This window comes from Gouania willdenowi, chromosome 17, assembly GCF_900634775.1.
Source record: "Gouania willdenowi chromosome 17, fGouWil2.1, whole genome shotgun sequence".
NCBI lineage: Eukaryota > Metazoa > Chordata > Actinopteri > Blenniiformes > Gobiesocidae > Gouania > Gouania willdenowi.
The window spans coordinates 7,064,465-7,081,493 of record NC_041060.1 but is presented as its reverse complement, the minus strand read 5'-3'; the positions used below and the strand labels follow the sequence as shown (position 1 = coordinate 7,081,493).

At 36.8% G+C, this 17,029-nt stretch overlaps 1 protein-coding gene across 1 annotated transcript in view; it reads right to left on the bottom strand.

Annotated features, from left to right (window-relative positions):
- Window positions 1-17,029, bottom strand: part of efr3a (EFR3 homolog A (S. cerevisiae)) — a gene marked incomplete at its 3' end in the record, with an annotated part of 95,472 nt that overhangs the window by 15,952 nt on the left and 62,491 nt on the right. The window contains exons 8-10 of the mRNA XM_028473324.1: window positions 12,727-12,867; window positions 5,700-5,778; window positions 4,172-4,307 (exon numbers count right to left, since the gene is read on the bottom strand). Coding sequence (XP_028329125.1) covers window positions 4,172-4,307; window positions 5,700-5,778; window positions 12,727-12,867 — 356 coding nt within the window. The remainder of the gene's footprint in view (window positions 1-4,171; window positions 4,308-5,699; window positions 5,779-12,726; window positions 12,868-17,029) is intronic.

Sequence of the window (17,029 nt, the reverse complement as noted above, 5' to 3'; positions counted from 1 at the left end):
AGCCCTCAGCCTCAACACCAGCTCTCCACAAGGCTGTGTGCTAAGCCCTCTTCTGTACACTCTATATATATATATATGACTGTATCAGCACCCACCCAAACAGCATCATCATTACATTTGCAGATGACAATGCAGTTGTTGGGCTCATTTCTGGAGCTGAAAACTACCTTATCATCAAGGTTGGTTTGAGAGAATTATGAATATAGAGGTATAGTGAGTATTGAGTAGCTAGTTAGTATAGCATAAATTGTTCTTGGAGATTTTATAGTATAGACTGAGCATGTCTTGTGCTGCTCCCATAATCAAGGGTTTTTTTTTTATTTAATTAGCCTCGTCAGTCAAAACCTCAGGGATTAGTGCAGTGTTTTTCAACCTAGGGGCCACCTGAAATGTCTAGTAATAATTGTTTAGTCCTTTCATATATATATATATATATATATATGAAAGGACTAAACAATATGTGGTGTAATTAAACATGCTTCTGCTTTAAATGACGATAGTGATGCTCCAGAAAGGAAATAAACCTACAATCATGCAGGCTGCCTTTGTGTCCTAAAATAAAAGCCTTGTTTTAAGGCTAAAATGTTTTCCTAAATAATAAGAATTCAGCCTGTGTGCTGCTTTTAAAAACTTGGATTTAAAAAGAAAAAAATATCTAAATCTAAATAACACAAAGAGAAAAGCCTTCTAATGAAGCCCACCTTTTCTTTTCTGTTTTTACATTCTTTGCATGTAAATCAAAGCAAAGTGTCATTTCATTATTACTTGCTAGAATTTCCCAAGGTGTGATTTCAAAGTTCAACAGACCATAAGTGTATTGGAGCTTGTTGATGTGCTGCTACAGCTCATTTCCTTCGATGCAGTGTTCGCTTGTTAATGCCAGACATGTAGGAGGGTAAAGGGAACGGATTCTATTTTTAGATTCCATCTAAAGCACATCTTCATACTGTACCCAGCCACAGATTGTGAGGAGTCCTGTTTTCACATTCAAAGCTCAACACCTCGCTTCCTTTGGACTCAGGGATCATTCCTGTTTGTGCAAAAGGACGGTTTAGCTTTTTCCCTCCTTTAGTCTTTAAAAGGATGTAAAGAAGCACTTTTACAAAAGTATACATTTTATGATTAATTGTTGCGCTTTATGCGGTTACTGCACTTTTAAATGATTTGAGTATCAATGCACGGTTATGAAGAACGCACACGAGAGCCAATTTAAAAATCTGTGTTTTGTCCAAAAATAAAAACAATGAGAAAAAAAAAAAAAAAAAAAAAAAAACAGCAGCTGAAGCCATTCATCAGCGACACATTGATTCATGGACCAACTAAAGCTCTGGAAATTTCTCCCTCTGGCTCCAGTAAAACGTGTAAATCAAACCTTCCTGTGCAGTGGGCGGTGTTTATACCAACACTTCAATAACAACGTGTCCTTGTTTGGACTTTAGAGTATCTCACAGGTGAACTAAGGACTCAGCGATAGGCAACTCGACTCACAATAATGAAATTGAATTTATTAATATTATTACCTTTTGTCAAATGAAGTTAGCACATTTATCATTAGATTTACATTTGGCAGTTTTTAACTAGTCAATTAATCAATTAGTATTTACAGAATAGAGTTGTTTGCAATAGTGCTTAAAGGTCCAGTATTACGCTATTTTTCACCCATCTTCATTTGTTCTAATAACTCCAACAACATAGTATTTGAGGTTTATTTTCCCAAATTCGCCTGTTTTTCAGAGTTTTAGCCTCTGAAAAGTGACTTTCTGAGCAGTTCTAAAAATGGGCTGTTTTGGGGACTACTTATGCATATTTATTTATTTATTTATTTATTCAGTTCATTTCCGACATGGTTGCAATCACAGAAATTCACTTTGACATTCAGAGCAAAATCACATCATTGTTTTTTTTTTTTTTTTTTTTTTTTTTGTCCTTTTGCATGCCGGAAAGGGCGACGGAAAAAAGCAGATCCGCCCCCTGATTTGAACACAGATAATTTTACATCAAACCTCGTTTCTTCCCTAGTCAAACATTCTCATCTTCTTCATACCATAATTTCATCTTTTCATTAACGTTTTTTTTTTTTTTATGTGATGTGTTCTCGTCTGCAGTCATTGTTCCTGTTGTTACTCCTCCTCACTGTCCTTTTTCTCCGTATCTCCTCGAGCTTTCTTTTCCAGTCGTTGTTTACGTTCCTCCAACTTTCCAAACGAAAAGTTGTTCTTCTTTCGGAGTACCTTCATATCCTCTGAAAGTCGCCTCAGCATACGATGCATCAGAAAGGCACATGCACATACACATACCCCCATCATTAGCAGGCCAAAGATCATGACCCCTAGCAGATATATGTCCTCCACATCTTCTACTGTCAGCGGGGAGAGACAGAGATGTATTCAAGAGTAGGCGTGTCTGTAGACGCTGACTTCATGCCTCGCTCTTGCGAGAGAGATCAGTGATCACCAAAGAGATTTTCTTTTTGTTGCTATCCTCACACTATTATTGTTTTCAGCCAAAAAACTGCACATTACAGTAAAACACAGATATTTAAGTGGCTATTGTGATTATGAGTCCGTCTCAGCGCTTCAGGCTGTGTGTTTATCACAGCAGCGGAGTAATTCATCTGCTTCAAACACTCACTCAAATGTTGAGCTGCTAAGTCACTTTCTTCTCCTCTTCATCTCTATTAACTACAGGAATAGTGCATTTAAGGTGACAATCATTTGTTTTGTCAAACCGCTGCATCGCATTGTGTCACAAATACAGATCAAGTCAAAGGTGATATAAGGCGATATAACGGATACTAAAAATGGAACTGCTCCCTAGGTGCAACAGCATTAGTGCCCGCTGCTCCTCAGTGAGGGGTTAAATGCAGAGAACACATTTTGTGTATGTAGCTTTACATATATGACAAAATACAATATATATTCTATATTAAACCGCAATGTTTGTTTTACCTCTGAGTTAGTTTGAGAGGGAGGAGCTCACATTCTTATAGGGTAGGAGGAGCCCGGATTGGCAGGAGGAGGAAGAGTTTCCGCTACCTGACGCCAATAGCGAGAAAAATTTAACTTGCCAGTTTGGAGCTGACATTTTACAAAATGTGGAATAACAAGGGAGGGAGGAAACGTAACTTTTTCAACTTTGGTCCTCTGAATGAGGCTTAAGGGATGTACAGTATATCACTGTAGCAAAACCATTATATAGTGATTTTTTCATAATACTGCCCCTTTAACCAAAATGTGTAAAAAGCCATTGTGAGAAAAAATAAAAGGTTGAAAACCCATGATTAAGGAAATTTGTGAACTGGAAAACCAGGAATTTCCAGCCATGCAAATAGAGCAGGTGATTCCTATTACCTTCCTGATGAATTAGCCCTGTGTCTCATTAGTGTGCTGTATGGTATGTAAAGTTGGATTGTGAAAATCTGTTCATTAGGTTGTTCCGAATATGTATCATTCGACTCTCTAATCTTTGAGCATAAATTTGATATCAAGGCTCTACTTGTATTTCTCTATGTATTTTTTGATTGTTTTTATTTTATTGTAACTTGGTATTGTCCATAGGTTGACTTGATTTTATGTTTTCTTATAAGCACTACAGACGGGAATAAGCTGAAGCGCTAAATCTTGCATATTTATGCATCGTTACATTCATTAATATTTAATGTCCCTCCGCAATAAATAAAGTTGAAATTGAATTTTGGTTTATAGGGCATGAGTACACTATACTAGTGAAGCAGTAGACTTTACTAGTGCCATTAGATAGCCTTATATGCTAATAAGGGGATGCGGAAAAGCAAATTCAGGCTAGTCACTGGCTTTCAAAAATATTACAACCAATCAGGGTGCTGGATTTGATTATAATTAGTAAAGATTGATATTATCTTTTTACCCATATCTGGCATACCAATACTGTCCAACACTAAATATACTGATGACAAATTGCCAACACATAAATAGTGACACTCTTTGCTTCACTAGTAAAGTGTACATGAGCACAAATAAACAAAAATTGGGTTCATGTACTCCAAATTTGAGCACTAGTGGAGTTTATCTATGGTTGATATTAGAGCTGGGTATCCATTCGATTCACAAGGGCCCGACTCAATTTGCGATTCCATTTGATTTTTTGATTAGATTTAGGAGATTAGAAAAGAAATAATTCAACATCAACTCACCCACAGAACCTTTAGCTGCGATAGCCACTGTCTCCAAGAGGACCTGCACTATTCCTGCTCTGACCCGAGGCGTGTTCCTGTTGTGTGTGTCCAGGTGGTTGAGGACCTGCTGGATGACGTGGTGGGAGTGCTGAGCCTAGAGAACAAAGCAATGGTCGCAGCTTCCTCAGTATATACTGTTTGGGAAAACTTCATTCAGAATTGGACACATTAACAGCTTGTTGTTGAGCTCACAGAAGAACCAGTAGAAAACAGAAGGAAGGGAAAAGTTATTTCTGGATCCTAGCAAGAATAACGTTAGAAAATATAGAACCTAACAAATGAGCCGGAAATCCTAATGGAGCGTGTTATCTTAAAGTGTTGGAGCTAAAACAAACCACTTGACTAGAGGCTAAAACTGGCGTGAGTCCAGAATGAGACAATGAGACAAGTTTAACTTGCAGAAATGTTAATAAAAAACTTAATTAATTATCTGATGTATCCTTCTGTGGAAAGCCGTTTGAGCAAAAAAAGATATCGGTGATATCAACCATAGTTAAGTTGAAATTTGGAGTACATGTAGTTAATTTTGGTTAAAGTTCACTAGTACACTTTACTATTAAAGCAAAAAGTGTTACTAGTAGTGCTAGAAACATGTCACTAGTACTACAAGTAAGGGTCATATACTATCAAGGGGTGTGGAAAACCAAATCCAGGCTTGTATTTGGCTTTCATAAATATTACAACCAATCAGGAAGCTGTATTAGGTTAAAAACCCCTGCTACTTCATTTGCATTAGGTCTATTAGTACTACGAGTGAATCTTTACACTGAAATTATGTTACTAGTCAAACAAAAAACTTGACTATCACTACCAGTAACACAAAATTGTCTATTATACGGTTTTGCTTTACTAGTAAGGACTACTCATACACTAGAGTGCACAAAATCTTTAATGGGAAAGCACATTTTTTGTTTGCTATTAGTAATAGTACACTCAAAATCTCACTAGTAGAAATAGTAGACTTTTTTTAGTGTACTAGTAAAGCTAAAAAAAAAATCAGTAGTAGTACCATTAGATCTAATAAAAGTAGGAGGGAGCACCATGATTGGTTGTAATAATTCTAAAAGCCAATGGCAAGCCTTGTGTTGCTTTTCAAACAAAATGTAAGCTTAATATAACCTTGTAAAGCACTTTGAGCACCATATTTTTTGTATGAAAAGCACTTTATAAATCAAGTATTGATAATAAGGTTACCGGTAATATTAAAATGTCTTATTATAATAGCACTGACATCAAATGTATGCTTTCCATATCCATTAACGTGTATATTTTTACATTTATTTAAAACTACACAAACACTTTGAAATATTGCAAAGATACTGTTTGTTGGAAATTAAAATATGAAATATTTGATTAAGTTGACAATTATTAATTGATTTTTAGCACTTTTTTGGGGGGGGATTTGTTGTGATAATTAACTCATTATTACAGTATGTGTGCTTAATATAAATAAATATCTACATGAATTTATTCATGCAAGCTTTACCTGAATGGAGTACATGATTATTCTGAAGCAGGAAACAGCAAACTCATTGGGTTCCCATAGGTGATGGTTGTCCAGGTGACTTAAGAGAGAAGAAAAAAAAGGGAAAAAAAGGAGAATAAAGACATTATGTTTATTTATACATCATACACTAATCCGCTCAGTTTTTTCTCTTTTGTTTTAACAAGTTCATTCCAAACAACAGCCAAATAACACCACTTACCAGATTGGCAACCCCCTAATATTCAATGTTTTTCACCAACAACTATCACACTGTGCACAGATTAAAGCCTGATTAAAATTAAAGCACAGTTTGGTAAAACCATGACAGATCCTTCACAGTTAGGCAAAAAAATTACAATTTATATTATTTAAACCATCATCTCACGGCTCATCTGTTTAACTGAATAATGTGCTCCCCGCAGACTCCAAAGACAGACAGATATAATTAGATTGTGCTGCGGAGGATTATTGAAGGAAAAAGCATGATGGGAATGGAAGGGATTGTGAGACATCCCACCTCTGATCTTACAGCAGCAAGAAGAGGTCTGCATTAACTACAGGCTGAAACTGTGGAGGTGAGGTCAAATGTTTTGAATGTCAGGTGGAGAACAAACAGATTTTCCTTTCACTATGGGGACCGACCTGAAGCCTCAAGGTAAACTCATCATCTAAAAGACGCATCCGCTACTTGTGTGCACACATACTGTATAGGAGGGAGGGCTCAACCACCTGCTCAGTAGGGGTGTGCATTGTCATGAATCTGACGATACAATTCACGATTTGCATGTCACAATAAGATATATCCCGATACTAAGCGATAAGATATAAAGTACATCAATATATATAATTACAAATTTTACCTTTACAAGTACAAAATGGTATGAAATATAATATCATTTTTTTTAAACTTGCGAGAACAAGTAAATGGTAACTAACTGTAATTAAAGTACCAATATCAAAAACTGTCAAATGACATTTTTCAAAAAGGTTTAAGTTTTGCTTCTACAACAGTTTCTGATTCTGTAAAGTTCTTAAATTCTATAAAAGTGCCCAGTATGCTTTATGAAAATACCACGCAATCAACTTCCATGCTAAAATACATTGAGGATCGTTCAAAAACATTGATCAAACAAATCGATTCTAACATTTTTTTTAGATCGATATGATAATCGAATAGTGAAATATCGCGATATATCGCAGAAACAATCTTTTCTGACAGCCTTACTGCTCAGAGCAGGTAGCAACAATAGCATTGTGTTTGAGCATTTACACACAAAAAATGTGACCTGTTCATTCTTTATTTATCTGTGAATGAGAACATAATAGACCATCTGCATGGACATCAGCAATAATTTTCAACCACTGTGCCACAGCGTCACATCAGTGTGCAATTAGAGGAAACCAGGTGAGTCGAAGGAAATTGTCCCATTTTACCAAATTGTTACAAAAAGACACAAATTATTATAAAAAGACATATGATTTGCATTGTTGTGCATATGTGCCTGCAACGTCAGCAGGGGGCAGTAGGCAGTATAATAATAATCATGAAATTTTTTTATTCTAGATCAGTGATCTGCAAATTTCAGCCCTGGGCCACATGCTACCCTTTAGAATAGAATAGAATAGTGTCTCTCTGTCCAGCAAGTCATTTGTAGTCATTTATCAAGCCGTCGACATTTTGTGGATTTTTTTTTTATTTTACAATTTCTGCTATAATCAAATAACAACAATGACGCATCTAAAAAATATTAAAATAAAAGTAATTATTCATAAGAACTGTGATGGAAAAAGACTATAACCAGACACTGGATGCATCCCGACTCCCCCACGGTTGAATAGTGGTAAAACATAGTCAATGACATTTATATCATGGGAAAAAAAAAATCACATTCTCCCTCAGATTACAAACAGAAAGGTTTACCCATCTTTGGTCAAACTGGAAGTAAGCTATCTTAAATATAAATGTGTAAACATTTTGTTGCTGAAATGTCTCAGTATCTATTTGTATGTTGTGTGCACACTAATTAATTGTAAATAGTTACTAAAGTAAAAGCAAAAACAAGGGAAAGGGGTATATGGAGAGAAAAGTGTTTTAAGTAAGTCAGACATTTTTCCTTTTTACTACTGTTTTTTAATATATGTAAACATGACTGTTAAAGTGTAGAATGTCCTTGAACCTTTCATATTTAAAGAATTGAAAAACAAAAAAACTGTGATGGTAGCACAGCAGGGGAGGCTTATACAATAAAGATGGTGTTGGGTCAATGATGTCATGTTAGGAGAAGAAAAACTGTTACTAAAAATCTGCAGACAGCATGAATAAAAAGGTTGTTATAAGGACAGCATGTGTCCTCACTTTACTTCAGAGTAGAAAAGCCCATGCATTGTTTTTCCACCACTTGAGGTCAACAGCAGAATGTGTGGTGAATTCAGAAAAGTGGAACGTAGGGGAGTTTTCGGGTCGAGATACTGAAGCAGATTGGAGCTGATTTTGACCTTTGTGTGCAGAGTTCCGTGTCAGCGTTATCTTTTCAGCTATTACTTTATAAAAAAGAAATGTTTTGGAACCTCTGGACATGTAGGTTTGGATTTAGTAGCCATCAAAACCTTTAGCATCAACATTTACTGTACCTACTAAAGTATCAAATGTAGGACAGAATGTGATTTCAGGCTTTTTGAAATTATTTAACCCTATTATCTTTTACATCTAGTTAAAGAACACAAAACAATTTAAGAAATAATGAATAAATAAAATGAAGAGAAAAAGTGCAATAAATAATGATGAAGTGGAAGCTTGCGCTATAATAATGGCATATTCCAACCAGAACCCCCCCCCTTCCGTCCTGAAAACCTGAATAATTTCTATTTAAAGCATGAAGACGTGCCTCCTTTCCTCTATACGTCTTCCACTAGAATCCTGCAGGGCACAGGAAGAAAGAGAAGGTGAACCGAGAACAGAGAGGCAGTTTAATCTTGGGAGAAATTAAAGCCTTGGACGCCACTAATAAACGCTCCGAGTCTGTATCCACTCCTGCTAATCATCAAGTTTCCTTAAGAGGTCTCAAAACTCATGAATATATTTGCAAATCTTAGCATTTCCCCATGACGGTCACACCTGCACCCATTACATTTAATTTCCATGCATGTGGGTCCACTGGGATTGGAACAGACAACATTAGCTGTGAAAGAAAGGGTGCACTTAACACATTTTAATTATAGCAGACAGTTAAAACGGGCTATGGGTATTTTAACAGAGCCACTGCAGATTAGAATACAGTAACACAGGGTCGTATACAGCAACCCATCCAATTGTAATGGTAATATAGACCATGTGAAGCGGATCAACCTTTGGATGTGTTAAGTGACACCAGAGGATGAGCTAAATGTTGCACTATAATAATGTAGAATTGCAAAAGCTTTGGGAACAGAATTTAATTTGGATAATGAGCCTTGTCCAATTCAAAGAAAAGGACTCTGAGGCACAAGCAACGAAGCTGGAGAAGCATTTCAAAGAACTGGTTGATTGCTCTTTCTAGCCAAGGTTCATCAGAAGTTCCAAGGTGAAACAAGATGCCATCCTTGTATTGGGTCCACTAAATGGTAAAAAAGATAAATGGACTTGATTTATGTAGCGCTTTATCCCTGCACTAAAGTAGTCTCAAAGCGCTTTACAATATCATTCATCCATTCACACACCAGTGGGACTGAGCTGCCATGCAAGGCGCTAGACTGGGATCGAACCCCCAACCTCTCATTCAGAAGATGACCCCTCTACCACCTGAGACAAATATCAACAGAAACTCATCGACTGAGTTATCAATCGTGTAAAGCAAATTCAGCCATTTTGTTCTCAACACATTAAATAGGTCATAAACGTATTCCTTAAAACACGTAAAAAGCCATTCAACCATTTATAATAACTGTTTCAAATTTTTGTGTACAGGATTTATTGGGCGGGTCAGAAATCATAGCCGAGTTACATAACGAAGCCCTCATTAGCATAAACCTGACCCTGCTGCTGAAGCACACCGAACTTCCGTAACTTGGCCTCTAGCTGAAAACAAACCACATATTCGGACTCGGGGGAATAAAACGCGTCCGCTAGTGCCACATTTTCCATGAAATTAGCAGTTTTTTTGCACCCAGATTCTGGGTTTTGCCTCTAGCCCATTTGGCCCGATCCGAGCACTTTTGGAAAACCAATGAGAGAAGCACTATCAACGCTGGAGCTGCTTTCACACTGCTCCCTCCCACAGACACAGTACACGAAGGCGGTGCCCTTCCCGTGCGTGGTTCCAGTGCCTCTAACTGACACGCCCCCAGCGTTTCAGAGCAAAAAGAAGTGCTTGTTTTATCCATGATTTTGAGACCTAATTTTAAATACTTAATTTTTTTCATCTTTCAAATTTGGCTCAGTGGTCAATGACACATGTTTCTGTGGTGTGACAAACTCATAACACACATTTATTTCTGCTTTACACAGACTTTAATATCACAGTTAATATCTTTTAAGTTCAATATATAATCCAGTATATAGATAAACCAAAGGGCGCTCACAACAGTTTCACTTTTAGCAGCCATTATGCCACCTTGTATTGCCTTTATGGGATGATCTGACGTGTTTGTGACCCAATGCAACGCAGCAATTGGACAAAACAATGAACTTTGGTCTTAAATTTACTATTCAGAGGGTTAAAACTCCAGAAAACAGGTGAGTTTGGGAAAATAAATCTCACATACTGTTGTTGGGGTTCTTAGAATAAATGAAGATGGGTGAAAAATAGCATTAATACTGGACCTTTAACTAAACCATAATGGTTTAGTATTGATGGGTGGTTAAAGGAAACTACAGTGAAATAGCTTTTTAGTTTAAGTTTAGTTTAGTTTAGTTCAAATAAATGTCATTAAACAAGCTCTAAAAACTCATTTTGTGTAGCTTTTGAATCTGAAAAAAACATTTTGTTTAATTAGCGCAACATAAGCACCTTGACAAGCACCGGACTGGCTACAGTTTCAATGAGTGACTATGCTGTCAGAATGAGGAAGGGCAAAATGCTTCACATAAAAAGCTGTTATTTTAAATATCCTTCATGAGTCCTTTGCTCCTGAATCTGGCCATGATGAAAAGGCTGCCTGAGCTCAGCGGGGCAGAAACAGGCAGCGATGGTGGAAATCTCTGTGGGGGTTCGGCTACTCGCAATTGTCCAATTTATGTGAGGCGTGCAGAGTGGCAGGTGCAGCGAGGATGACGGGAGCAGAGGTGAGGGTGTCTCAGTCCCTAAAGGGAGGGACCGTCACAGAGTGGGAACGCTGAGCAACGTGCACACAGCCACCTCTGTGATAAGAGAAAATTGTCTCATTTCCTCTGCTTGCACAGAGAAAGAAGAACAAGCAGGGGCGCGATATGAGGGAACAAAGAGCATGTTTCAGTATGTGTGTGTGTGTGTGTGTGTGTGTGTGCGCGCGTGCGTGCCCATGCCCATGCAGACACACTTTGGTTTGCTCTCGTGTCACCGACTCCAGTGTTTAATAATGTAGTTTATGAACCTTAGGGCTGCAAATAGAAAAGGTCATGAAGGCTCGACATTTTTGAGTCTTTTCTTTTCCTTTGATTTTTTTTTTTTTTTTTTTATTCAGAAGTAACACTTTCTTCAAAGAAAAGTCATTGGCATCAAAATGACAATCTTTCCTTTTTTCGAAAGAAGTTCTATTTTTAAATCAAACAAATGAAAGTCCTCACAGCGATATTACACAGATTAGAGAATTCTGGCCTGTCAAACTGCTGCTCTGTTTGGAGCACATTTTTTTTTTAATGGTAGAAAAAGCAGACAAATCTGAAGTGCATGGAGTGTGTTAATGAGCTCCCACATTTCCCTGATTCACAGGAACAGACACCATTAAAGAGAAAGTTATTCTTACTTCTGCTAAAGTGAATTCAACAAATTCAAAAACAATGAAATGTTTTTATTTATAAATATTGATTCACAATATATCAAGACAACACAATCTATATATATATATATATATATATATATATATATATAAATTTCTTCCCACAATGGATTTTATAATATATGTTTTTTTGGTGATATTTTATTTGTCTGCACATTGCCAGTGCTTTTCAAAGAGTGTGGCACGCCCCCCCTAGTGGGGAAGGGAGGTGTGACAGGTGGGGCGTGACAAACAGGAGGACATTTTTAATTTCGTGCCAACTTCTTAAAAACCTTCTTTCATTGACAATAAAGATCATTAACACTAAACAAACAAAAAAAGTAATAATGGGAAGCCTAAAAAATTTGCAAAAATTAAAAGAGCATTCAATTATTAGACATAATGTAGAGCTAAAGTGTAAAAATTATGATTTCCGTCGGCATATACTTCACATGGAGCGGAACAATAAAAGAACTTTCAATAACTGATTTAAAAACAATTTCCTTTTTTGTTTTTTGGCACAGACTGCACAAATTTTTTATGCAGGTAATTAGTTGAATTTAGTTTTTGATTTATTATAAAATATGACTCACTCCCTTTTAGTTCAATAAATATGAAAATGCATTATTTGTCAGTTTTATCGGGGGTGTGTGTGTGTTTGGGGGGGGCTTGACAGTTCACAATCTTTCAAAGGGGAGAACGCCAAAAAAAAAAAAAAACTGGGTTAATACAATCAGTGTAGTTGAAATAAATTGTGATGTTCATTGTTATTGGTTTATTGGTATTTTAGAACTATGACTCGTGTTGTTTCTAGAAGTATATGATTCAACTTAGATTTTTTGATAAAGAAAGTAAAGTAATTAAAATTGCAATATCATTAATATTGAATCGCAAAAAATCAGAATATGCATCCAAATATTGTAATAAAATCAAATTGGGACAAATTAAAAAAAGCTGATTTTGAAAAATAACCATGATTTCATTTTTTACTAATGGATAACAGTTTTACTTTAAATGATTGCTGCTAGCCAGTTGTTGTAGCTAAGTTCTAAGATTATATTCTACCTTATTTAACATGAAAAAACAAAGTACTCACATTAAGACAGGCCGGACGGCGTTATTCATGTTGCCATATGCGGCTCGACCCAGAAGCTCTCTGAAGCAGCTCTCAGCGAGTGCAGCAGGGTTCTCCTCACCATCCTGGATGGTTCCTGCGGGCGTGCCCGGGTGTCCCACCCTACCAGAGAGAGAGAGAGACTAACCATTACAAAAATAAAGAATCATATCCATGAGGACATCCCTTCTGGAGCAGCAGACAACACAACACAATGATATTGATTCTATTGATCTATTGAGCAATGCCAATATTTCAAAGAACTTGGCACATCACTAGGAATCCATCAGAAGAAGGGAACACATCTGGCTATTATTTCCAACAGTGGAAAAGCAAAGGCTCTGCAGTAAAATGTCAGCTGACAAATGGATTAAAGCTGAAAAAATGAATTTTCTAATTGAGTTGCTGTGAGATCTGCTGTATGTATGGATAAGCATTAATGCTCTCCACAGTGAAAAAACAAACAATAGGATGCAGTTTGTTGGACTGTTACCCTCATATTGTTGTGCATGGCAACACCTCAGCAATCAACCACTAAGTTAGTCTAAAACAGTGGTTCCCAACCTTTTTAGTCTGGTGCACCCTTTTCGCATTTTTGTCAAATCAGGTGTACTCCCCTCTTCATATCATAAGTACCCCCTCCATAATTTCATATGGTGTCTCATTTGTGTATCTGCAGGCTCTCCTTAACTCCTTCTTGAACATTGGTTTCTAAGGTAGGGTGACCATACGTCCGGATATACCCAGGCATGTCCTCTTTTTACTTTTTGACCAAACCATACGGCTGGATTTTATAAATAGATGAAAATGACCAGGTTTCCCAGGTACCCTGAACGCATCTCAGGGAACACGTTAAAATAAAAGACTGTAACCCCGCTAATATTAGCTCTATCTGAGAAATCTCACTAGTTTCTGAAAGCTAAGGAGTTGCTCTTTACAGATAGTATCATGCCATTGTGGTAACTTTACTCACACGTGATTTGTTTTGACAAAATCATCAGACATGGCAGTGAGAAGAGAAAGGCTGAAAGAGACCTAACACCTGTGGATGTATTTAAAAAAACTGTCAGCAGTCAAACCCTCCTGGATGATAAAACCTTCATGAAGGTTCAGAGAAACTTACGCGGTAGGACGTTAAGGTCACAGTCATTTATTCAAGTGTATATTTAATGTTGTGTAAGCCATGAGTTATTTTTTGTTATACCTTTAATTTCTAGAAGATGTTTCTTGTTGTTTCAATGACAGAGATTTTAAGAATGTTTACAGTGGGTACGGAAAGTATTCAGACCCCTTTAAATTTTTAACTCTTTGTTTCATTGCAGCCATTTGCTAAAATCAAAAAAGTTTTTGCAAATTTATTAAAAAAGAAAAACTGAAATATAAGTATTCAGACCCTTTGCTGTGACACTATTTAACTCCCATGCTGTCCATTTCTTCTGATCCTCCTTGAGATGGTTCTGCTCCTTCATTGGAGTTCAGCTGTGTTTAATTAAACTGATTGGACTTGATTAGGAAAGGCACACACCTGTCTATATAATAAGACCTTACAGCTCACAGTGCATGTCAGAGCAAATGAGAATCATGAGGTCAAAGGAACTGCCCAAGGAGCTCAGAGACAGAATTGTGGCAAGGCACAGATCTGGCCATGGTTACAAAAGAATTTCTGCACCACTCATGGTTCCTAAGAACACAGTGGCCTCCAAAATCCTTAAATGAAAGAAGTTTGGGACGACCAGAACTCTTCCTAGACCTGGCCGTCCAGCCAAACTGAGCAATCGTGGGTGAAGAGCCTTGGTGGGAGATGTAAAGAAGAACCTAAAGATCACTGTGGCTGAGCTCCAGAGATGCAGTAGGGAGATGGGAGAAAGTTCCACAAAGTCAACTATCACTGCAGCCCTTTATGGCAGAGTGGCCCGATGGAAGCCACTCTGCTATAAAGTGCAAGACATATGAAAGCCTGCATAGAGTTTGCCAAAAAAACACATGAAGGACCCCCAGACTATGAGAAAAAGGTATCTCTGGTCTGATGAGACCAAGATTGAACTTTTGGGCATTAATTCTAAGCGGTATGTGAGGAGAAAACCAGGCTATGGGGGTGTTTTTCAGCTACAAGGACAGGACGACTGGTTGCAATTGAATAAAAGATGAATGACTGGCCCAGCCAGAGCCCTGACCTAAACCCAATTGAGCACCTCTGGAGAGACCTGAAAATGGCTGTCCACCAACGTTCACCATCCAACCTGACAGAACTGGAGAGAATCTGCGAGGAAAAATGGCAGAGGATCCCCAAATCCAGGTGTAAAAAACTTGTTGCATCGTTCCCAAGAAGACTCATGGCTGTGCTAGCTCAAAAGAGTGCTTCTACTCAATACTGAGCAAAGGGTCTGAATACTTATGACCATATGATATTTCAGTTTTTCTTTTATAATAAATTTGCCAAAAATTTCAACATTTATGTTTTTTTCTGTCAAGATGGGGTGCTGAGTGTACATTAATGAAAAATAAAATGAACTTTTTTGATTTTAGCAAATGGCTGCAATGAAACAGAGTGAAAAATTTAAAGGGGTCTGAATACTTTCCGTACCCACTTCTATATAAAATTTTTCAAGTACAGATTGTTCTAATGCATAATAAAGGTGATTAACTTGAGTCTCCACTCATTTCCAATTGTTTTAAAGCCTTTGTTATAAAAAGAGAAATTATTTTTTAAACCTTATGGATAATAACAACTAAATGATCTACTATATTGTATTTTGCCATAACAAGGTAGATTCAAGAAAACGTCAAGTACCTTTTGAGTATGCCGGGGTTGGCCCAAGTCTCCTCAAAATATGATTACCCTACCTAAAGCTTAATCCACAAACTAAAAAAAACAGGTGTATAAAATATATATATGTGAAATACAACATTTATATTACTTCAAAAGTATGTAAATACCGTATCCTTTGTAAAATAAGAATGACAATAATTAATTAATTAATATAAAACTAACTAATAATTGTCCTATTGTAAGAAGTGTGATTAAATGGCCTTTTACAGCATAAATTAATCATGTTTCAATCAATTAGTATTTCATTGAGTAATAGTACTGTAGGTTTGTATTAACTTTGTCCCAAAAAACAATAGCCTAAAAAGGAACTAAGAACATTTTTCTATTATTTTTAAATTTATCGATTAAGATTTCCGAGTACCCCCTTTGCTCTTAGGGGTAAGTGTACCCCAGGTTGGGAATCACTCATCTAAAACAGTAAACATGTCTCGTAATACTAAGCCATTCATCTTCTAAGTTTGTTTTTGCCTGCAGGAGATCAAGGCGACCTCCTGTTATGTGCTATACTGATAAAATAACAATACTAAATCATTTTTTTCACAGCAGTGAGTCCGGTCATAGATGGACTTTAGGCTACCGGGTCTCAGGAGAGAAACAATGCAATTACTGTCAGCCCACACAGGAGATGGAGGGGGAAATTAAAAGCTGATTGTTTGGTAAAAAGTCGGGAAATGAGTGAGGAAAAATGAAAATCTCTGACCTCTTAAAGGGTGGATTATTGTTGTTAAACGAAGTGGCAGAATTAATTTAGCAAAAGGCCATTTGTTTTATGACCGGTCAACGTGTGACTAATTGCCTAAGGAACACAATGTGAAAGCAAAGAAGGTCAAAAAATAATCTTGAGCTTGGTTCAGCATGTTTGACCTACAAAATTAGGAAAATGGAAAAAAAAAAATGTAGTTAGTGTAGGCCAGGGGCGATTCTAATTTTCTGAAACATTTGAGGTGTAGCCCAGAGGAAAATGGCAAATGCGCGCTTCCCCCTTTTTTTTTTGTCCGCTTCATTGCGCATGCAAAGTTTTTCATAATGCTTTACCTAAATAAACAAAATATGAAGTTTATTATAGCAAGTTATTTCAAAGTAAAGTGAGACAAGTGATTGTTTTTCATCATGCATTTATCTTGTAGAATATGTTGTTTTTGAAGGATGACCATATTTTGATTTCCAAACAAGAGGACACTTGGGCCAACCTCTGAATACTCAAAAAGTACTGGACAATCTCTTGAATTTACCTAATGGCAAAATACAATATAGTAGATAAATAAATTGTAATCGTCTTTACAAATTACACGATACTGGCTGTAAAGAGCTAGCTTTCAGAAACTGGTGGAATATCTCAGATAAAGCAAATATTAGTTGAGTTACGGTGTTTTAAATTAACGTGTTGCCCGAGATGCGTTCAGGGTCCCTGGGAGACCCACACAAATTCATTAATTTATCAAATATCTCAGAATA